At 44.0% G+C, this 22872-nt stretch overlaps 1 protein-coding gene across 2 annotated transcripts; it reads left to right on the top strand.

The window, feature by feature from the left end:
* Positions 1–925: 925 nt before the first annotated feature.
* On the top strand, positions 926–22547 carry Lman1 (lectin, mannose binding 1). Of its 2 annotated transcripts, XM_021150614.3 has the most exons (14): positions 926–1194; positions 5018–5172; positions 5256–5363; positions 6074–6135; positions 6929–7028; positions 8840–8963; positions 10094–10152; positions 10527–10659; positions 11907–12100; positions 12192–12262; positions 15682–15832; positions 19039–19160; positions 19423–19485; positions 20581–22547. In XM_021150614.3, exons 1-13 carry the CDS (start codon positions 957–959, stop codon positions 19457–19459), a joined length of 1554 nt encoding a protein of 517 aa, XP_021006273.1. In that variant the 5' UTR covers positions 926–956; the 3' UTR covers positions 19460–19485; positions 20581–22547. The 2 variants fall into 2 exon arrangements, with proteins under 2 accessions (XP_021006273.1, XP_085689790.1); XM_085833664.1 differs by having other exon boundaries at positions 19423–22547.
* The last annotated feature ends 325 nt before the right edge of the window (positions 22548–22872 follow it).

The raw sequence follows: 22872 nt of genomic DNA, 5'->3' as shown, positions 1-22872 counted from the left end.
GGGTGACCATGAATATGCTAACAATACAGGTGTTATGAAAATTTGAGGACCTGGGTTTAACCCCAAGAACAGAATACACATAATTATGGAAGGAGAGAACCTACCCCATAAAGTTGTCCTCTGACCTCCACATGTGTTCTGTAGCAAGTGATGAGTACACACACACACACACACAAAATAATAAAAATAAAATAAAACGCAACCCATTCATCGACTCTGTCCATAGCATAGAATCTTGCAACAAAACTACCGAGTTTTATTTGTGTGCATTGTGCCATGGTTTCAAGTAGACAGCCTTCGAAATTCCTTTTTGAGAAGTAAAGTTGATTTGGCACAAACCTATTAATTCGACCACCTAAAAGGTCGTGGGGCTCTTTTGAGATGCTCTCCGAGAGCTGAGACTCTCGGTGGGGTAATCATTTCTGGAAAGTTCACAAGACAAAAGCCAGCCACTGAATAGTAGATGCCTTTATTTATTAGTTTATTATGGGCTGGCTCCACAAGTCTTAGGGCTTCCAAGGTTTTCTAAGTCACAGAAGATAGTCTGCTACTCTGGAACTTGAAATACTTGGTAGTAGGAAAAAATGGTAATCACCTTCCTCCAAAGGCACTACAGAGCAGGACACACAGCACCTCTACTATACCGAGTCTCCATCCTTGACCCCGTCCACGCCCCTGTCCCCGCCTCTGTCCCCTGTCCCTGCCCCGGACCCCAGACTGCTGGAGTTGTGAGCTCTTAGGCCAGCTCCGCCTCCCAGTCTTGCTCCACCCCTCCTGTAGCCCCGCCCACAGATGCTCACAGTCCTAGTGGCCCCCAGTAGCGAGAAGGCCAGGGGCGGGGCTCATCCCTGGCCCGCGGGTCTCTCGGGCTCCACCAATCAGTGAGCGCCCTGTTGGCCATCCGCGGCTCCAGAGCCCCTCCCTCTCCCGCCGGCCTCTGCGTCCCAGAATCCAAGATGGCGGTGTCCAGGCGGAGGGGTCCCCAGGCTGGAGCGCGGTCGTTCTTCTGCGCCCTGTTGCTGTCTTTCAGCCAATTCATCGGGAGCGACGGCACGGGAGGCGACCCTGCGGCTCCCGGCGCCGCGGGCACCCAGGCCGAATTGCCACACCGCCGTTTCGAGTACAAATACAGCTTTAAGGGGCCGCATCTGGTGCAGAGCGATGGGACCGTGCCCTTTTGGGCCCACGCGGGGAGTAAGCCGGGGCTGGGGCGAGGGGCGGGTTCCCTCCTTGCCTTCCGTCTCCTCGGTCTGTCTCCCCAGTGCCCTGCAGTGCCGAGGGTCAGCTCCAGCCGTGCATGCCACATGCACTGGGGCAGGACTCCCCAGGCAGCCCCAACTCCCGGTCCCCCTAACCGGCAGGTTCCCCGCGTGTTCCTGAGTCTTCCCACGCAGCTTGTCCACCCACTTCCAGTCTTCCCTTCTTTAATCTCATCAGTACTTTCTGTCTGATTCCGAGGTGTTCTGTTACTTTCAGCAAGTCCTTGCACTCAAACCAGCTTCTGCGTGTCGTGTTACCTTACACCCTAATGCCACGTCTCATGGGTACACTTTCCGTGGCCATAGCAATCTGAGACCAGTTCCAACAGCCTCCTGCTTGCTTGTTTTAGGGAGTTAGCAATGATCAGGTTTGTACCTAATTTCCCGAATGCTCCAAGCTAGCATAGAATGTTAAGAGTGATTTTTAAGGTCTTTGGACGTTATTCTTTAAATGTTGGGGTTACCCCATAGAATTGCCTCTCAGTGGCAGCGTGTGTCGTCTTTGATCTTTACACTGTAAACTTTATATTAGTGTCTCTATATGGTTAGTGCACGAGATACATCTTTTGTATTGATTGTTTCTGAATGTGGGCTAAGGATAGACTCATATCCTCTCTTTTAAGACTTAGAAAAAAAAATGAGATCATTTCTGCTTCAAGTTTTGTTTACTCTGACATAGATGACAGAACGATGGCTGAGCCCTGCCCTGCCCTGCCCTGGTGAGAAGAAACTGCATCTGCACTTTTTAGTGCTGGTGTGTCACTGCTAACCAAAGATTATCAGTAGCACTTGATAATCTTCAGGGGCCATCAGATACATCCATTATAGCAAATAGTAAATACCGTCTATTTTTGTGTGTAACTGAGGGTGCGTTTATAGAAGGCTTCCCTTTATCATCTGACATTGCCCTGTGACTGAAACAAAATGCTTCATGTCTAGAAAGTAATGGCAAAAAAAAAAAAAGCCGGGCGTGGTGGCGCACGCCTTTAATCCCAGCACTCGGGAGGCAGAGGCAGGCGGATTTCTGAGTTCGAGGCCAGCCTGGTCTACAAAGTGAGTGCCAGGACAGCCAGGGCTACACAGAGAAACCCTGTCTCGAAAAACCAAAAAAAAAAAAAAAGAAAGTAATGGCTAAAGCACGCTTCCAGGAAGGGCCATTTTCCTCAAATTAATGTGCAATTATCAGGTGTAAATTTCAGTGAACTTAATGATGGAGTCATTATGTAGTTGAAGCAGAATGCAATTACGCTGTTAACGCGGTTGGTTTATTATAAGCCTTCTGGGCTTAGGATGCTGTCAAGATAGCATGGCTCTGCTTACACAAAGATGATGAACACGATACCAAACACGGGCTTTCAGACCTCCCATTTGTGTTTTTCTTTTGGAAACGATGGTGCACATGTTGGCAGCTCTTCCCTCATGCACCTGTCCACCGCCTGTCTGCTCTTCTCTCTTTCCCACTCACACATCAGCAATTTCAGAATATTAGTCAGCTAACGAGATCAGTTATCTTCAGTCTCTTTTACAGAGCCACAAGCAACGAATCTAGACCACTGTGACAGAGGTCAGAATAAAAGGCTAGAGTTGCAGCTCGGTTGGTAGGGGGCTTACCCAGCATGCACCAAGCCCTGAGTTCAATTCCTAGCACCGGGTGTAGTGGTTCACATTTGTAATCGCAGCTGATTTCACTGGGAGGTGGAGGCAAGAATTTTCAAGGTCATTCTTGACTGAATTTAACTTCAGTCTGGGCTAAAGATGAGCATAGGGGTTTGTGTCTAATGTACCCGAGTGTAGGTATATGGTTAGACTCACTGGTATGTATGGCATGAGAATCCCTTGCTTTCATGGTTGCTGTAATCTTTAATCTTACTGTTCTGTTAATGCTCTTGTTCTTTTTTCTCCCTTTTCATTTATTCTTGCGACCCATCATTTGAAACAAAAAACCAGAGACACTTAGGATTTAGTTTAAACACAGCCCATTACACTCAGCCCTAATTAGGATCACATAGATCTCTTTTATAAATCTTATGTCCTTTTAAACTGTCAGCACATAGCCTTGGGTTCAGAAGGGCAAAGAAATGAATTCTGTAGCTGTTCATAGCTGTATAGATGGAACAAGTGACCGTACAGAGAGATAAAGGTTCTTGGACAGTGGACTCTGATCTTCCAATTCTTTTCCCATAGTGCTCTCCCTGCGACCCTTGAGTGTTTGAACCTGTGAGCACACTGAAAGTATCTCAGCTTTCCTTCTGCCTAGAAAGTGTTTCCTTTCCTAGCATAAATGTCAGTATGGTTACATTCTGAGAGAGTATGCTCGAGTTGTTAAACTTTAGGCCTTTTAGTTACCTTAGTCAGTGGTGGGGCCATCGAAGGATTTAGATGTATACTTTGTTTTATTGTGTCTCAGTTTATCAAACTTTACAGAGAATATGTTTGAGGTGTTTTTAACAGACTGAAAGTTTATACAGAAGTCTGTCCGTACTGCTTGTCCAGATAATCTTTAGCAGTTTCAGTCAGTGGTATTGTTGGTTTTGGGTTTTGTCTCCAAGGTCTGGGAGTCAAACACAGGGCCTGTGAGTGATAAGACAAGTGCTCTACTGTTGATCCGTGCGCCGATTCCTGAATATATTTTGAAATTAAAGCCTGTTCATTGTTATTTCAGATATGATAATGTTATACACTCAGTATGTAATATAGTATGAATGTAACTTTTAGATACACTGGAAAACCAGGGGGGGAAAATGTGTGTCTGGCTTTACTGTGACATTTTGAAACGGAACCAGCATTATCCCCATGCTATGCCTATACAAAGAGTGACACTCAGTGACTAAGGTCCAACAGTCATACGTGGCTCAACTGGGACTCGAGCCAGCTACTCTTGAGTTTCACTTGTTTTCTCTGAGAGTCCACAGTAGTTAAAGAACTGCTTATGAAATTAAAATGTAGTTGGCCTTATTCTGGAAAAAATGTTGATGTGCAGGATATTTTGCATGTGATTTTGGAGTGTATAAAGAAGTCATCAGGCCTGGCCCTTTCATTTCACACATGAACGTTTGATGAACCTGTGGAGTAAGGACATGAATTGCTCAAAGCCACAGCAGAACCAGGAGCAGCTGAACTTGATCCCTAGTGACGGGTTCTTGTCAGAATGCTGCTTCTAACATTTGTAACTGGTACAATGCATTGTAGACTCTTACTATTGGACTTTTAATATTGAGGGGTAATTTTATTAAAAAGAGATTATGAAAATCAAATGAAGTTTGCCTTTTTTATTGAAAATGCATATAATATATTCTGATTATCACTTCCCCTCTCAGTCTCCTTCCAGGTCCTCCCACCTCCTCATCCATCCAACTCTATGCTTTTTCTCTCTTTACCAAACAAACTTCTGTCCCTTCAGAAAACAAACAGGCAAAACAAACAAATAAGTTTTCTAAAAACACAGAAAAAAATGACACACAGAAACAAACCCCATGAGAACACAAAATCAGAAACCACAATACAGAAGAAAAGGTTTTAAGTCTTAACCTCTGTCCTTGACATTTAATTTGTGGGTATAGGCTTCCAGATGTATTTCTCTTTCCAAAAGATAAAATTTCAGAGTCATAGCTGTCAGCATGAAGTTATTTCTGACACAATGGATGTAAAATCTGAAGGTAAAATTTGATCTCAGTAGCTGTGTGTAGCCGTTCAAAGGTAATCTGTTGAGTTCTGCGTACTTACAGCTTAAAGCTTTTCTTTTCTGACTCCTACCACAGATGCTATTCCAAGTGCAGATCAGATTCGAATAGCACCATCGTTAAAAAGCCAAAGAGGTTCCGTGTGGACCAAAGCAAAAGCAGCCTTCGAGAACTGGGAAGTGGAAGTGACATTCCGAGTGACCGGAAGAGGTCGAATTGGAGCCGATGGCTTAGTATGATCATTTCTGTCACTCAAACGAGCATAGCTGCCAGGCACCACTGGCTCCTAACTGTTGTCCCTCTTACGTTTTCTCAGGCAATTTGGTATACAGAAAATCAAGGCTTGGACGGCCCTGTGTTTGGATCAGCTGACACGTGGAATGGTGTTGGAATATTTTTTGATTCTTTTGACAATGATGGAAAGGTATACTTATTGCTAAAACTGTTAGCCATTTTCCATGTTAGTGTATTTCTAGCACAGTTAGGCTGTAAGAAGGTGGCTTTCTTGCCACCTTCAATTTAATAGTAAAGAACTTGGCTGGTAGTCTGAGCATGGTAATTAGTGTTGGTGGCAGAGACTTAATTACTAGAAGCTTTGTAGGCATGACTCTGCACATTGATTTACAGCCATGGTGGAGACCTAGCTCTTCAGAACATGTCAGTGATTCACACCCTGCATATGCTTGGTAACTATGAAGAGTCAGCGCGAGTCTTTAGATGTGGGCAGGAAAACCAATGGTGCTTAGGAATCCATGGCAGCACTCACGGGCTTGGCTGCAGCTAGCTCTCGGACTTGGATCCGTTCCTATGTTAACTACTTTCTGATCAGGGCAGGTTTCCTGATGATGTCTTAAAAGCAGTTAAAAACAAACATACTTACACGCTGAAAATACTAACTCGTGGCTTGGAAGCTTCAAGCTTGATGGTCTTCCCTTCACTTGGTTGTTTATTGATTTGCAGAGCTTACTCTTAGCACGTTAAAGAACTTTTAACAACTCCTTGAAAGCCTAGGCCGCATTATTTTAAAAATTTAAGAGTCCTAGAATTTTAACATTATGAGATCTCATAGCAAATAAAGATTGATGATGTTTTCGATGAAAGATACTAAAATAAGTCTATTTTCTTTATTTCTAGAAAAATAATCCTGCTATAGTAGTTATAGGCAACAATGGACAAATCAATTATGACCATCAAAAGTAAGTGTGATTTCTGCATTGGTTGTTTTCAGCTTGTTTTTGCAATCCTTGAGAAATACATTGCTTCAAATCTCAACACTCTTAAACGAAGTCAGCGTGTTTCCTTTCACTAGCTGCTGTATTGTCAGAGGCAAAAAGGCATACGTTCTCTTCTTGTTTTGAAGTTCTTTCTGTGAGCCACACTTTCCATGTTAATTGAAAGGTATCGTTCAAAAATAAATTTAGCTTTCACCAAATTAACGAGTAGCCAGTCTGAGCCACCATTTTTCAATGTCAGTGTCCCTTTAAGGCAGTCAGTGAGTTGCAGAGTCTCTAGGTGGTGAGTATAAGCACATTGCTTCTCCGCGCCTGGCTCTGCTCTTCCTCCCGTGGAGACTACAATGCTGGCGGTTCTTTATAAACCCCATGGAGTGGTTTAAAATAGAAATGCCTAGGTCAGCCCTTCAGAGTCTGCTTCAGCTGGCTTGGAAGGAGTTTATAGACTTGTATCTTTAAACCCTCCTCAAGGGGCTGGGAATGTAGCTGAGTAGACCACTTGCCGAGCATGTATACGACAGTACATCCGGTTCCTAACAGCACAAAATATAAAAACGTAAAGCCCCCCAGAATGATGTGGATGCCGCCTTGGTCCCATCCGTAGCACATCCTATAGCATATTCCCCCTCCCTTCAGCGTGTGTGATGCTGGCCTTCCTTTCCAGTGTTGCCCAGAGTTCTGACAGGAAAGCCTTTGTCTTCTAACTGACAAGGACTGTCATAAGCCTCGTTGTAACTTGGTGTTTTTGAATCTACAGTGATGGTGCCACTCAAGCTTTAGCGAGTTGTCAGAGGGACTTTCGTAATAAACCCTATCCTGTCCGAGCAAAGATTACCTATTACCAGAAGACACTGACAGTAAGTGACAGTAATCAAATAAGCGGGGATCTAATACTGCTTTTTTTTTTTTTAATTCTTGACAGAAGGTAATGTAATTAAATGTGGATTTCCACACATTTCTATGCATTGCCCTAAGGCAGTAGTTCTCAACCTTCCTAATGTTGCGACCCTTTAATACAGTTCCTCTGTTGTGACCCCAACACAAAATTATTTCATTGCTACTTCATAATAGTAATTTTGCTACTGTTATGGATCTTAGTGTGAATACCTGATATGCAGGATATCTGGCATGTGACCCTGTTAAAGGGTCATTTGACACACACCGCCCCAGGGGGGTCCTGACCCACAGGTTGAGAACCGCTTCTCTAAGCGAGCAGAAGTAAGTGTACCTGGTATATGTGGTCATCTGTGTTCTACTTGGCCAGTGAGTTTCTGATTGGTTAGAGGAAGCTTAAGCACCCAGCCTGAAGATAGCTAAGTGCACATCCAAGCCTTCAGGATACAAACATGGATAAGACACGGGCCGCTGTTCCTGAATAGCTTGTACACCATAGAGGGAGCACATAGCATCACCATCCCAAGTGACAAGGCACAGCAGGAAGGAATTGTCAGCTTGGAACCTGGACCCTGAGAAATGACCCTGGGGAAGGTCTGGAAGGGGTTCTTAGTTGAGGTGCATCTCAAAGCAGGAGTAGGAAAAGCGTACATGCTCCAGGCACAGAAAGCAGACAGGGCCTTGAAGATGCTGAACGTTTGTGAAAGCAGGTTGTTGGCTGTAGTGTGAAGATAGAGGGCATTTCTGAAGTGGGGTGGAAAGGCCGGCAGGAGCCAGTCCTGTGAGTAACTTGTAAGAGAGTTAGCACACTCATCCAGAAGTGAAATAATAGCATTTACAGTTTGAACAAGCGACTTGTAATGTCACAGTAATGTTTTGGGAACAAAAGCTGAGAGGATCACCTGGCCCTTTGTGCTTTAAATGCAGCTTTTAGACAGCTCTGAGAGAGAGAGAGAGAGAGAGAGAGAGAGAGAGAGAGAGAGAGAGCTTTCCATTTGCAACATGGAGAAACTGAATGTGGGAGATTTTAAGTAACTTGGACAAAACCGTGGTTTGAATCCTGATGTCTGCAGGGATCCATTCACTGCTGACTTGAGGTGATAGATGCCAAAGGCAGAGGAGAGAGGAGCTGCACTGCCCCATTTGCTCACCTTGGATCCTCTAGAGCAGTTGTATCTCTGCTGGGTGATGGATTCGGAGTGGTCATGGCTCCTAAGGCTTTGCAAGATGAGAACTTAGTTACTGTAGAAAGATTGTCTCTTTTTGAGCCTTTAACACATAATGGAGTTAAAAGGGAAAAAAAAAAAAAAAACCGTGAACTATCTTACTGCGTAATGAGGGCTAGTGAGTGAGTTTATTTTAAATTACCCATTAGGGGGCTGAAGAGGTGGCTCAGCAGATAAAAGAACTCGCCATGCAGGCTTAAGAGCCAGAGCTCAGAATCCCAGAACCTATGAAAAAGCTGAGAAAATGTGGCCACCTGGAATCCCAGCACTCAAGAGACAGGGCAAGGTGGCTGGCTGGTCTAGAGAATCACTGAGCGACCCTGCCTCAGTAAATAAGATGTGAAGTGATTGAGAAAGATACCCAGTGTGGACTTCAGGGCTCCATACATTCACACACATGCAAGCTCGCATACACACACACAGTGTCCATAGACAGAGAGAATCACTACAGCAGAAGGAGGCAAGAGTGGATTTACTAATCACAGAACACTGAAATGTACTTTTAAATGTCTGTTGTAAGAATATGCAACTTCAGTATGTCTTCCTAGGTCATGATCAATAATGGCTTTACACCAGATAAAAATGATTATGAATTCTGTGCCAAAGTGGAAAATATGGTTATCCCCACACAAGGTCATTTTGGAATATCAGCTGCAACAGGGGGACTTGCAGGTAAATCTTGCCATCTTTTCGTATTGAAAGCTTGTGAATGAATCGTACTGGTAGTAATATGTTTAGGGAATGTAGGGCCTTCCCATTGCTCGTTCTACAGTCTAGGCAGTTGGAGTGGCATAGAAGAATGCTAATCACTCCAGTTAGGTGCATTGTGTAGTGACATATTTAAAGTTGAGGATATAAGAAGTTAATTCCCAAATGTTTTAGGATACTTGAAAGTTGCTGTTATCATGTAGAAATGAATTTGGAAACCCAAGGAGATATTACTTGGGGGCAAACTTTAAATGAAAATAATTACTACTTTCCACATATGTTGATAAATGGAGTTCCTCCACACCAATACTGCTTTGTACTCATAGGGCACATTACCGTTTTAAGTACCTCCAAAACTGTAGATTGTTCTGTACAACCCAAACAAGGAGGAAGAAGATGTATAGCCTTTTTTTTTTCCAGCTGTTTGCCAAGTCCAGACGAAGGCTGTTTCTCGGGGTCACACAGTCAACCCCAGAAAGTCCTGGTCTGGATTTGTGATCCTGAACTGTTGAGCACACGGCCTTTCCGAAGGTCACTCAGTCTGTAGTGCATCAAATTCTGCTTACCTAGACGCCTCTCTGGATCTCCCCAGGACAAGCAGGCATAGAGCAATGCCTCACACTTGAAATAATTCACTCCGCACAGTGGATGGGGCCAGCCAGGATGGTCACAGCTGCTCACTGCTGTGAGACCCAGTCTCCTCAGTTCCTGCCATTAGCTGCAACAACTTAATACTGATTTGACTTAAATGGTTTAGGGAAAATAGAAGTATTATTGCTGTCCAGTTGAGAAAAGCAAGTTTGAGAGACCAGAGCTGGTGTGTACCGAAGGAAAGGTTTTGGAAACAGGTGGGCAGGGTTTTGAGTGATTTGAACATGACATTATCATGCAGGAGACTGGGAACGCATGGGAAGAGCCTTAGACACTTAGGGTTATCTCCAGCTGAACTTGTCTGCTGCGCTGACTTAGGGTGACAGGTTTGGGGCAGTTCTGATATCAGTCTTCCATAAGTAATAAATACAAATACCCGACAAGTCGGTCCTCAACTGTGAAACAAGTCACCGCACCTCCCAAAACCGTTCTTCAATTTGTAGATGACCACGACGTTCTTTCTTTCCTGACTTTCCAACTGACCGAGCCTGGAAAAGAGCCAGTGAGTATACACGTTTCTCCAGTTCATTTTCAGTTCTCAGCGGTGTTGCTCCAGCTGTAGACTCTGAGAAGACCCACCTCAGTCTGGGTCTTGTTTCAGTTCACTGCCATTTGGTCTTATGTGTCCTTGGCAAAACCGACGTCTGTCTAGTGGCCATCTCTTGGTGTATAGTGCTAAATGAGACAGACGCTTAGAGTAAATGCTCATTAAATGCTAACTATGACTTTGGGTAGTAATACAACTAAGAGTGAACTGTCTGTAGTTAATTAACTAAGAGACTATCTTGAAGCTAGTGTGGGACTAGTGAGTGTGAGGACAGGCGACAAGCTGTCCCACCAGTTCCTTACTTTTGACCTGTTCTTTCTCTGAAAAAGCCTACAGCAGAAAAAGACATTTCAGAAAAAGAAAAGGAAAAGTATCAAGAGGAGTTTGAGCACTTCCAGCAAGAATTAGACAAGAAGAAGGAGGAGTTCCAGAAGGGCCACCCTGACCTCCAGGGGCAGCCAGGTGAGGGGTCCGGGATTGTCGCTCTCTGGAGGACCCTGGGGTCTGCACTGCCTGCCTCACCTCTGCTCTCAGAGCAGCACACAGTAATGGGTGGGAACAGTGGAAGGCAAAGCTTGGGTCCTTCAGGGTCTGGGAGTGTGGCTTGTGAACACGGCAGGGGAGTAGGTGCACACAAGCCACCGTGTTGGAGTGTGGTAAGAACAGCATTGCCGGATTCACTGCTGTGTTCTCTAAACTAAACAAGTGAAAAGCCACAGACAGTGCTGCCCTCATGGGTGAGTGCTACATAAAAGCCTCCAAGACCGTGGTCTCCTTTCAGTGTTTCATACCTGCTTTTATTACAGAGTTCTGATAGATTTATGGATATGTCAGGCTTCTCAGGAATGAGTAGGGCCTCGTGGGACTCTGTCCATGATGAGATGCTGAAAGCCCAGTATTGGACAGCTCTTATTAGTCATGATTGCAGCAGCTGTCCTGAGCCTGGGTGGCAGTAGTTCATGATACTCCTTCCCATATTATTGCTCCTACAGTCTTTCTGTCCCCTCTACGTGTCCTTGGACCTTGGGGTCAGGGACGTAGATATCCTGTCTAGGATTATCAAAACTATTGTGAGCTTAAAGTGAAGTGGTACCTGCTTCTTTCCCCCTGCTACTGAGAATCATGGGATTTAATGGTGGGAAAAACTAAAATGCTAGATTCAGCCCAAGAAAGTGAGAGCTTATCTGTTGTGAAGTTGTCAGTGCTTAGTACCTGCTGGTTTTATGTCTAGTTTACTCCCCATCCGCTCGAATGATAGAGACTGCACTCAACGAAGCCTGTGTCTAGCATTTGAACTTTGTAAAGTGCAGTTCTCACAGTGGAGGGTGGTATGATAAACGGCATCATTTGTGCCCATAGCTTGCAGCTGCCTGTGGAAGGTGGATAGAGAGCACCCTTGGCAATTGTGGACAGTTGTGTGTGCCCTTTTAAGCATCTCCACATCAGAATATGTTTTTCCACCCCAGAAAGTTCTCTGGCACCATAAGCACACTCTCCACATAGCCTATCCCTGTTTTGATTTCTGTTACTTCATATTTGTTCTCCCTAGTAAAATTATATAGTGCGTATAAAACAAAAAAAAATGATTTTAAGTGAAAAAGTTCAAATCGGTTTATAGCTCTGTGTTGGTCACTTGGCATGTTAACAGTATTTCAGAGTCACAGATGTGTAGAGAAGAGAATTGCAGTTAACTTGTGCTGACTTTCTAGCGGATGACATCTTCGAGAGCATAGGCGATCGGGAGCTGAGACAGGTGTTTGAAGGACAGAATCGTATTCATCTGGAGATCAAGCAGCTGAACCGGCAGCTGGATATGATTCTTGATGAACAGAGGAGGTACGTCTCCTCCCTGACAGAGGAGATCTCCAGGAGAGGAGCAGGGACCCCGGGACAGCCTGGGCAGGTAAGCTCAGACATGGAGGAGAGTCGGAACAGCGCCGTGCTCTGGGTGGCCAGTGGATACTAAGCTGCCTGCTCACCATGTTTCCCTCCAGGTCTCTCAGCAGGAACTGGACACAGTCGTGAAGAGCCAGCAGGAGATTCTGAGACAAGTGAATGAGGTGAAGTAAGTACCCAGCCGTCCTGCTTCAGGGGTCTGTACCTGTGTCCCAATGAAATGTGTGTGCCCGCTGTCCTGGGTTAGGTGTCCTGCAGCAGGGTGAGCTGCACATCCGAGGGTCAGGTTAGGAGGAAACAGATAATATATGCAAATTGCAAACATCTAAATTTTAAAAATTATCGTAAGCTGAAAAAAGAAAAAAAAAATGCTTTAGCCAAGAGGTTTTCTGTAGTAATGAGACCAGGTGTGCCTCTCTGGAAATTATGGAAAGAATGTGGAGTGACATGTTCTAGCTCCCTGAGAAACCCTGGGGACAGAAAGATGTTTGCTGTGGCAGGACTGAATAACAGGCACACTTGCTCAGGACTGTCTTTGATTCCATCTCCTGCTCTAAGTCAGATCAGCCAGAGGGTTGGGGTGGGAAGGAGATACCAGTCTTTGGATGGTTTAATGGTAACTTTCTAATGAGGGTGGCTGACATCCAGCCACCATTCCCAGTGTCTGCTAAGACACTAAGCCGCCTCTCAAGCCCCTTACTTTCATATGTTTTTAAACTTCAGAAGCTATTAAAATGCTATATTTTTTATGTCTTTCACCCATCTTTTAATGTTGATATTTTTACATAACCACAATAGAATTGTGAAAACCAGCAAATTAACATACATACTGTATAATCAACTAAACATGACCTGGGTGGGCCTTCCATTCCCGGGGAGCTGTAACACACACACACACACACACACACACACACACACACACACGCCTCGTGCACATGCAGACACATTTTAACCCTCTCTTAGACCTGCTACCTCATTCTTTTCCCACCTCCCCATCTGTTTAGTGTTAGGGCATTAAAGCCAGGGATCTGGTGGGGCTTGGGCTCTTCCTAGCCTCTCCCTTGATTTCTGACCCTTCTCTATCTCATTGAAAGCAGGCATAGGCAGCTGCTCCATTTTTATTGGGTTGGTTGGCTTGTTTCTTTCTTTGCAAGGGTATTTTCTTACACTGTCTTTCTTCTGGAAGGACCATATCCTGGGCATGTCCTTGGCCTCTTTCACTTCCCAGCAGTACTAACACAAGCTAAGGTTCAGGTGATTGCTGGAAATTCAGGCTTTGGGCTGCATTGTGGACGAAGGCACTTCCCTCAGATACGTAGCCACCCCTACACACTTCCCATCTAGCAGTGGCAGATACCTGATATGCATGTGGCAAGTTAATCAAAACTGAGCCCAAGTTTAAACTTTAGAAAAATATGACAAGGAATTACCTGCCGGTCCTGGGAATGGCAGTTGTCTTTATGGGTTTTTCCAAATTCTCTGGCAATCCTGGAAGATTTCTAGCAGCATACAGTTCAGCCGTCTGCTGTAGCATTTCCTTGCCCTCCCGCCACTGTCAGCCCACGAGCCTGTGCTGTCAAGGCTTAAGCACACACACCTCTCTCACACTTGGTTTCTGTTTCCATCATTTGTTGCTTTTCCGTCCACTGTCCCTTAACAGATGTTTTTGCCAAGGGCTCCTCTTGTGTCATCTGCTCCTTAAACCAAGGACAATTCTGCCATTTCGAATCCTCCCGAACACTGGACACCCGGCCTGCTGAACTCAGTGCCTCTTCCTTTGTAGGCCTGGTTGTGCCTCCAGGGCATTGCCCTCCCACCAGACCTTTGAACATGGGGCAGGGCTTTCACAGGTTTTCCTAGAAACTGCCCAGCTCATCCCATGTACCCTGTAACTGTAGGCAAGCGAGTGAGTGCCCAGGAATCTATTAAGAGGTCAGTCCTTGTATACTAAAAATGTATTTCATAAGCAGGTCTGTACTTCTAAGACGTAATAATGTTAAATGTGTGCTTATGAGAAAGTTGTACATGTTTTAGATAAATTAAATTGTAATCCTTAATTGATGTTTTCAGGGGACAGTTTAGATGCCCGTGCTGTTAAGATAAATTGCAATTGGTTTCTGACTGAGAAAACCCCAGGTATTTTGTGGTTAGTGTTAAGTTTGAGCTGCTCATTCAAGTCAGATGGAACTCTTATATTTAACTTATTCACACACACACACACACACACACACACTAATTAACCCAGCATGACATAACTCTTGACAGTTTCTCTTTTGTTTCATAGCTCCTGCTTTTTACACTAAAATTCACACAGAGGAAGTGAGAGTTAAAACTTGATGGATTCATCTAAAAAGAGCCAGTATTGCTGATAGAAAGTCAAGATGGGAACCCTTCTCACAGAGCGTCAATACGAGTGGGAAAGTCTGCTGTTAGAGGAGGTTTGGGCAGGAAAGGATTGCAGGAGAGTCAGATATTGAGGAGGGGTGTCATTTAACTTGGCCTTTGCTCTAGTCCGCAGATAGGGAGACTAAAGGGTCCTATCTGTGGCAAGGGTCGCAACTAGAAAGGGCATTATACAGATAGGCTTACAGTTGAAGGATATTTTCAGGGAAAGGAAAGGACCAAGAGAGATGAAGGAAAAGGAGCAAATAAAGTCAGAAAGATGGTAGAGACTCAGTGTTTTATCTACCTTGGGAAATTACCAGGCTTGGGGCATTTCATGTTGTCGGTGATAATCACTCGATGACTTGCCAGGCAAGCTTTGGAACTACCGTTAGCTAAAGCCCCTTCGTATTGTCAGGTGCGTTCGTCCTTTTCCACAAACAAATCTGTGACAGTTCCTCCGTGGTTGGAGCTTCTTCTTGCTATGCGGTCACTCATCCACTGGGCTCAGTGACTGCTCTGTTTTAAATCTGAACAGTGGAGTCATATGTTATACAGAGTGTGTGTCCTAAAGTCAGTGTGTAAAGGTGTCGCATAGTTCGCAGAGACTCACACATTCCTTCAGACATTAGTGCTGCTTCGTTGGTTGGCTTCCTGTTTCTGGGCTGGGCTGGTACCTGAGGGCCATCTGATGGAGCACAGGGAAGCAGAGGCAGAGTTCACTTGAATCAGGAGTCACTGAGACCAACAGATTATCTGATTGTCAAAGAACTCAGAAAGCTGCGGGGCTCCTGGTCCTGGTTTGTTACAACAAAGAGAAACAGTCATAAAGAAAGCTGGCCAATGAGCCGAGTGCAGGACCCAGGGACTCCCTCTGTCCCTCCCAGCAGCCTCCTGGCACACAAAGCTTGGATTTCGAGTTTTTATTTTACCATGATTTGAAGTGATAAGAATGTATTAAGAACTGTACTGCAGATTCTGAATTTGATCTTTCCTGGGCTGAGGTGTGGTCATGGGCATAATATGGCAGGTGGTGGCACCTAACATCACATCCCAGTCAGCCACTCAGTCATGCGGGTCAGCAATCAGAACTTTGCTTTTTTAATGATCTGATGTGTTGAACTTAGAAAAATGTAACCATTTGAAATGTATAACTGGAAACAAAAAACCAAACCCTTGTGACTTGAAAGGGATTTTGTGTTGTAGGAACTCGATGAGTGAGACTGTGCGGCTGGTGAGTGGCATCCAGCACCCGGGCTCGGCGGGCGTCTACGAGACAACCCAGCACTTCATGGACATCAAGGAACACCTGCACGTGGTGAAGAGAGATATCGACAGCCTCGCACAGCGCAGCATGGTAACTGGTTCCCCGTGTCATAGTCTCATCGTTCTGTTAGCCGTGGCTCTGGGTTTCTAGGTAGAAGGTAGAAGTCTGTCTCGTTATTGCCTGTTGAGCAAAAGCTAGCAGTGAGGGCTTGGATGTGTGAGTATTTGCATTATCAGGAAATGAAAATATTTGTATTCTCATTTTAATATCCTCTATAATCCATGTTTTTAAAACTTGCTTGGCAGTTTATATGAGAATATAAGGTGTGGGTTTTTTTCTTTCTTTTTATTGAAAATAGATCTTTTTTCAGTGCAATATATACTGATTATGGTTCCCCTGCCGCAGCTCCTCCAAGATGCTCACTTGGTAACAAGAACTGTCCAGCTGGGGCTCCATCTCCCCAGTTATTTGGTGATCCTGTTTAGATCACCTTTGTATTGGTGACTATTTTAGGAAGTGTCTACTGTATTGGGTTTCCATGCAGCCTTTTCATGTGGCCTTTAGCTGTAGCTGTCCCTCATTTTTCCTCTCTCAACTCTTTTACTCCCCCCCCCGTCTCCATCTAATCCTACTGTTCCAGTCCCTCCCCTTACCCATCCGTAGCTGTCTATTTCCTCTTCCTAATGTGGTCCAGCCCCTTCCCCTTCCTTCCTTACTCTATAACCTCTGATCCTATGGTCGTAGCCTCTTAACAGGAGCTTAGCGGGCAACATGCACATAGAACTGGATACACGCCATGTTTGTCTTTTGGGTCTGGGTTATCTCACTCAAGATGAAATTTTTTTATAGCTCTATCCATTTACCTATGAATTTTGTGATTTCATTATTTTAGATAGCTGAATGGCAACTGTATCTTGTGCCTCATTTTAGTGGAAATGCTTTGAGTTTCTCTTAATTTAAGTTGACATTGGCTGTGGGCTTGCTAGAAACTGCTTTTATTATGTTTAGATATGTCTCTTGTATGTCTAGACACTTGAGGACTTTTACCATGAAGGGGTGTTCATTTTGTTAAAGGCCTTTCGTGCATCTTTGCGATGATCGTGTTCTTGGCAGTCATGTCATTTCATTCCCCAGTTTGTGTTTTATAGACTTCACTAGTGGATTTACTCATATCCTCTTTAAGAACCGCACACAAATTCACAATAGCCATTTTGAAGTCCTTTCTTGTGCTTCAGCTATATTGACTGTCTCAGGGCCTACTGTAGCAGGGTTGCCTGTCTCAGGGCCTACTGTAGCAGGGTTGCCTGTCTCAGGGCCTACTGTAGCAGGGTTGCCTGTCTCAGGGCCTACTGTAGCAGGGTTGCCAGGCTCTAGTGGAGACATACTGTCCTGACTATTACTGTTTTTATGCTGCTGTCTAGGCATCTGGACTAGGGATGATTGTGATTCTGGGTGTTTTCTTTGTTGGGTGAGTTTTCTGGTCTTTGGCTTCTGTTGCCCCCTCTGGCTCTGAGGAGTGTACAGGTGGCTGTGCATTGTGCTTCTGGGTCCTTGGCAGGTGAGGCCACTGTGTGTCCTGAGTAGACTTGTTTCTAGGTGTTTCGAGTTGACATGTAGGAATGGGTTGGGCTAGAAGAGCTAGGGCTGAAAGGATGACCCAAGGGAAGAAAGCTGAGGCTCTCTGGAGGAAGAGCGGGAAGACTAGCCTCTGCAAGTGATCTGCTTCAGTGTTGGGAATGGAGGACAGGACCGAGAGGGAAGATTGTTGCCTTCTCAGTCACCTGAGCATTGTGGGAGTGCTCAGTGGGTTTCCAGGGAGAGAGAAGCTAAGTTGTTGGTTGATGGCTGATGGCCTGAGGAAAGAAGGCCCTAGGAGGAGGAGATCTGAATGGAAGGTGTTTGGATTGGACCTCTTCCCAGCTTCCCCCTTCCTGTTACTCCTACCTTTGCCCTCCTCATTTCAGGAACTTGGTAAACCCACCGAGTCCACCTACTGCTGCCTGTATGTGCGTGAGGGCCACCCACCAGAGTATTGGCAGCCCATCAGGGGCCACAGCCCCGAGGAGAAATGACTCCCTCTCCCAGTAGGCACTCAGCCGGGGTAGGATTTCATTAGCCCTCCCCCACTGGTACTGGGATTTTATCTGACTTGATCTCCTGTATTCTTGTGAGTCTGTTTTTTAAAAGTATATTTCTTTGGTATATTTTCTCCCAACATTCTGATCTGAAATTTTCTGGCTGTTTTGTTACTGTTTCGCTTCGGTTAGGTTTTATGAAATTAGATAGAGTTAATTAAGATCGCGTTGAGTGCTTTTCTCCCTCAGTGGCCTTGTGCACATACATATGGTTGGTCCTAGTCAAGCTTAGAAGAAGCAGAAGACCAACCCCTTAAAATATGTTATCTTTATATCAGCAATAATGGCATTAACATGACTTTCTCAAGGTCATTAGTAAGGGAAAACACCTTAGTCTTCAGCTTCCGATCTTGTTTCTACTATAAATTGACACTGCCTTAATTAACTATGTACATGCCTTGAAATCTTTTGCAAAACATGCTTAATAGTTTTATTATTGGCCCTGGTTTTTCATCCAAATCATTATATTTTAGTACTGTTTGAAGATATTTTTCCCTCTTTGTTGCAATGGCCAGCTTGGTGTTGTGGGTGAGCATTTCCCCAAGACTGCCTCATAGATGCGACTAGATTGAGAACAACTATCTCAAGTCATCTTTGTCCCTGATATGTAATTAGCTCCTTAAAATATTCTCTCTTACGGAGCTCAGAAGATAGATAGATGGTTTTCTGAAGTCAGTCAGGCTTAGTGTTGTGAGATTGCAAAGTGTGTGCCAGGAAACAAAATTCTGTATAAATAGTTTGTTGGTAAGTACCATGTAATGGATTGTGTGAACTGGACAATTATTGGGCGTGCGGTCTATACTGTTAATTATTATGCCAGTACAGAAATTGTGAACTGGAGCATCCAGGGCGGTGGGAGCCTGTGGGAGCTCAGGTCTCTAGAACCGTGCACTGAAGTCATCACTGTAGTGAAGTTGGAAGCGGCACCTCCATGCTGATGACTTGACAGCGACAAGGAAGAGCAGCCTTATGGCAGCTGTTCTGTGAAAGCAGAAGAATTTTTAAAAGATTGGAGAAGTTCAATAGGTAGAAATATGTAGGGGGATGAGTAAAAAAAAAAAATACTTGTTTATTTAACAGACTGTGAGTTCTATAAAATTGATATTTACATCTTTCCAGACCATTATTGACCAATTATAATACAGGTCCTTTGCCTTACAGCCATCTAATGAAAAACCAAAATGCCCAGACCTACCACCATTCCCGTCGTGTCTATCCACGATCCACTTTGTGATATTTGTAGTGGTGCAGACAGTGTTGTTCATTGGCTATATCATGTACAGGTAAGGCTCTTGATAACACTTGACCCAGCATGGTATTTTGTGGAGTTAAGAGGACCTTAATGTAGCTCTCACTAATGTAGACAGTTTGCTACAAGGCAAACTAGTCTATTGGGCGTGCATGTTTAGAGTGTGTTTGCCACGAACTATCCCTTTCTACTTTAGGGGGGTTGCTAGTTTTAACAATCCCATTTCTTTCCCAAGTTAAGTGTTGTATAGAGCATCTGTCAGGTTTTTTTGGGTTTTCTTTCTTTTTCTTTTTTAGGACTCAGCAAGAAGCAGCTGCCAAAAAATTCTTTTGACCTTCATTTTCCTATATGTACATCATGTATGTATGTGCAAATGTTGTCTTTTTGAGGGAATTTAGTATTTAAATTGCTTCATAGTCTAAGTTATTAAATTTTGTATAAAATAACTCTTGAAAACATTCACTTTTCAGTAAAAATAAATGTTAAAGACAACCACATTTTGTTCATAGTACTACATGTCTTTAAATGTCAGTGAGTCTGTGGTAGGCAGAGTGCAGCCTCTGAACAGAGGAATGGCAAGTCAAGACTTAAAGACAGTCGGGGCAGCCACTGGCTGTGGGTGACACCCTCTGTGTCTGTTATTGGAGGGGTCATTATTTATGTAAATAAACTTGTCTTTTCCCCCGGAATATGAGGTCTAAACAAGAGCACCCTATTCATGTAACCAAAGTCATTTTTAGAAGTGAGAATTCCCTAATACGAGAGTGGATTTAGCCATCCTTTGGCCCCAACATAGCTCCTTCTGGGATCAGTGACTTGTCTGAGAGCTTTAACCTAGATGCCAGGAGTCAGAGCGTTTCATGAAATGCTTTTCCCCTGTGTTCAGTGTGCATTTCATCTTTAAAGGAGATTTTGGTGGAAAATCAACTAGTTTCTTGCCTCCATCATTTTGGTGAGAACATTCCTATGATAACTTTTCGTGGGTATTTCCTGGTAGTGTATTCACTCCGGATGGGGGGCACTGTCCTGAAAATGTTCCAGTAGTGTCAATGATAGTATGGAAATAATTTTTATACTTTTAATTTGTGAAATTCATTTCTCCCATTTTGTCGAACATGTAGTTTAGCTCCAATTGCATGTTCTGCGGCTATTTTAATTTACAGGGCTTACCAGTACACTCTGGTTTACATTTAATCTCTGTAACCCAAGTTTATGACTTGCAAACTCTTAAACAGAGGGGACTGTAGTGGAAGCAGCTTTGAGCTATTGTAAAGTAAATACTTAACTGTTTGTCCTTTAAACACTAAAAATAAGGATGTTGTGAAACATCCATTAGTGAATTAACCAGGAAACACTGGGCTGGAAAGAGTTGCTGTCAGCCCAGAGTTAGTCGTAGGGATTTTCGAAACCATCTGTGGCATTTTAAAGTGCAGATTTCACTTTTCTTTTCACAGCTGGGCTAGACTTTCGCTGGCTTCAAGACAATTTACCTCTTACTAAAGTAATGGGCTCGTTTGCTATGGGATCCAGAACAACACTGTTTAGTATGTCCTTCCAAAATTGTTGTAAGCCTTTGTAAGTTTCCTCTCAAATGTCATTTGCATTTTTGTCTGACAACCTGAAATCTATAGAAGACCTTATGAGAACACTTACATTGTGGCACTACCTAGCTTGCACCGTGTGTGCAGTCTCTCCTTGCATTTTCTGCTGGCATTTATCCTAAGTGTCACAGAACACTCACAGTGACTCCACAAAACTCACTGCAGCACACAGTGCTCCTGCTTCCTCCTCTGTGGAGCTAGCATTTGACACTCGTGCTCTAATGGAGTGTCACCTTCCAGAACTCACTTATATTTTTTAAAAACTTCCAGACAAGTGTCAGATTATAGACTGTGAGTCTTGGGAAATCTTCCTGAGATAAAGGCTACGAAAGCCACTGTTACAAAGTCCGCAGTCATGTGTGCCTGAATGCTAAAGGAATCCCAAATCTGGGCAGTGTACACTTTCAGGCTCAAGTCCCAGGGGAAGTACACTGGTCATTCCTAATGCGATTGCAGACAGTCAGTGTAGTGGAGCAGGAGCAGGGGTCCTTTTACTTCTAAATTTCTTTTAAAAAATCACTCAGCAAGGTAGTTCACATAGTCTATCTGTCTGTATTTGTTTTTATCAAAATTCATTAAATCTAAATAGCTCACTTCTGAGTAAAACCCTGCTCTGTGGGAAATTATCACTGCCAGAACTCCTTCATGTCTGTAGTGTCTTGTGTGATTGGAATAATTCAACTTCTCACACCAGCAAGTATTTTACAGGTGCCTTGGATTAAGATAAAATTTATTTTAAAACTTTAAGTCTTTATTTATGATGCCACTTTTAAAAGAAATCTCAATTATGTAAAATTGCCAATGGGCTTGTTTAATATGCCGCTTGTGATAGAATTATTTAAATGTTTTTTTCATTTAAAACTTCACCGTGAAGTCACAAACAATAACCAGTATTTTATCATGTATTGAAGGCACATAAGTGTTTTTCAGAGTATGGCCCATGGGCCAACCATTCAGTTCCTGGAATGCTTATTAAGAATACAGATTCCAAGGCCCCATCTGAGTCCATCCACGTCACAACTCAGGTGGGCTTCAGAGCGTCCATTCCCCAGACACCACAGACATGGCACACTGACAGTTGACAAGCACTAGAATGGGGGTAGGGAAAAGGTTTGCTGGGTGTTTATTGTGGGCTCAGAGCCGAGCCACGCACATTTTCACTGTCACTGAGACCGGCATCTGCTGGTTCTCCTGTACTCTTGAGTGTTCGCTCACCAACTCTCCATTCACTAACAACTACAAACCAAGTCCGGGTTGTCGGCCTCCTCTCGGCTCCCGGGTGATGACTCTGAAGCCTGTACAATCATCTTTGGCTCATGGCAAAGCATAACCGTGCCCATGGTGAAGCTTGCCTGCCAAAGCCCTTGCCTTCCTGACGTTCACCACTGCTCATCTCAGACGCCGCACACGTCAATAGCGTGAGGAAAATGGGAAAGACTTGAATAAGGGTTGCTCACCTGCTGCTCTCGGAGAATCAGTCTTGTAAAGGACAGCCCGTGTGGTTACCGATGCTGACTCTCTGCAGCGCCCACATGCTGGTTGGAGGAAGGCAGTGAACGCTTTAGTCATCAGGAACTTTGTGAGATCAGGGTGGGATCAGCTCTTACAACTTTTTAAATCTGTATGCTGCCCGTTTTAATATATTTCTCTTCTGATGTTCAAGTTTAAAAGGGTTTTCTATCCACTGTCAATTTTAATTATATAACATTTTGTCAAGGTTTTGTTTGGTTTTGTTTTCCCTTTCTGATTGTTACTTGATGCTAGCTGGAATTCAAGAAATGTCAATGACTTTATTCAAATAAAAGAAATATTTTAGTAAATTGGTTTTTTCCTCCATTGATGTCTGTATCCTGATGTCCTGTTTCCAGTTGCTCACAGAGCAGCTGTAAGAGAGGAACTCTATTCATTCCGCTTGTAATTTCCAGTCAGAGCCCATCATATGGGGGAAGCAAGGCTAGTCACATCCAGTCAAGAGCAAAGAGAAGATGAATATATGACTGCTCACTTGTGCTCACACCTGCCCTGCTCTTGAAAGTCAGGGAATGGTGCCACCCACAATGAATGGGCCTTCCCACCTCCGTGAACACAATGAAAACAGTCTCCTACAGAATATTCCAAGGTCAAACTAAACAACCCTCCTTGAGA

The sequence above is a fragment of the Mus caroli genome, unplaced genomic scaffold (assembly GCF_978045245.1).
Source record: "Mus caroli unplaced genomic scaffold, Mus_caroli_1 scaffold_19, whole genome shotgun sequence".
NCBI lineage: Eukaryota > Metazoa > Chordata > Mammalia > Rodentia > Muridae > Mus > Mus caroli.
The sequence above is the reverse complement of the archived record's forward strand: the minus strand, read 5'-3'. Positions and strand labels throughout refer to the sequence as shown.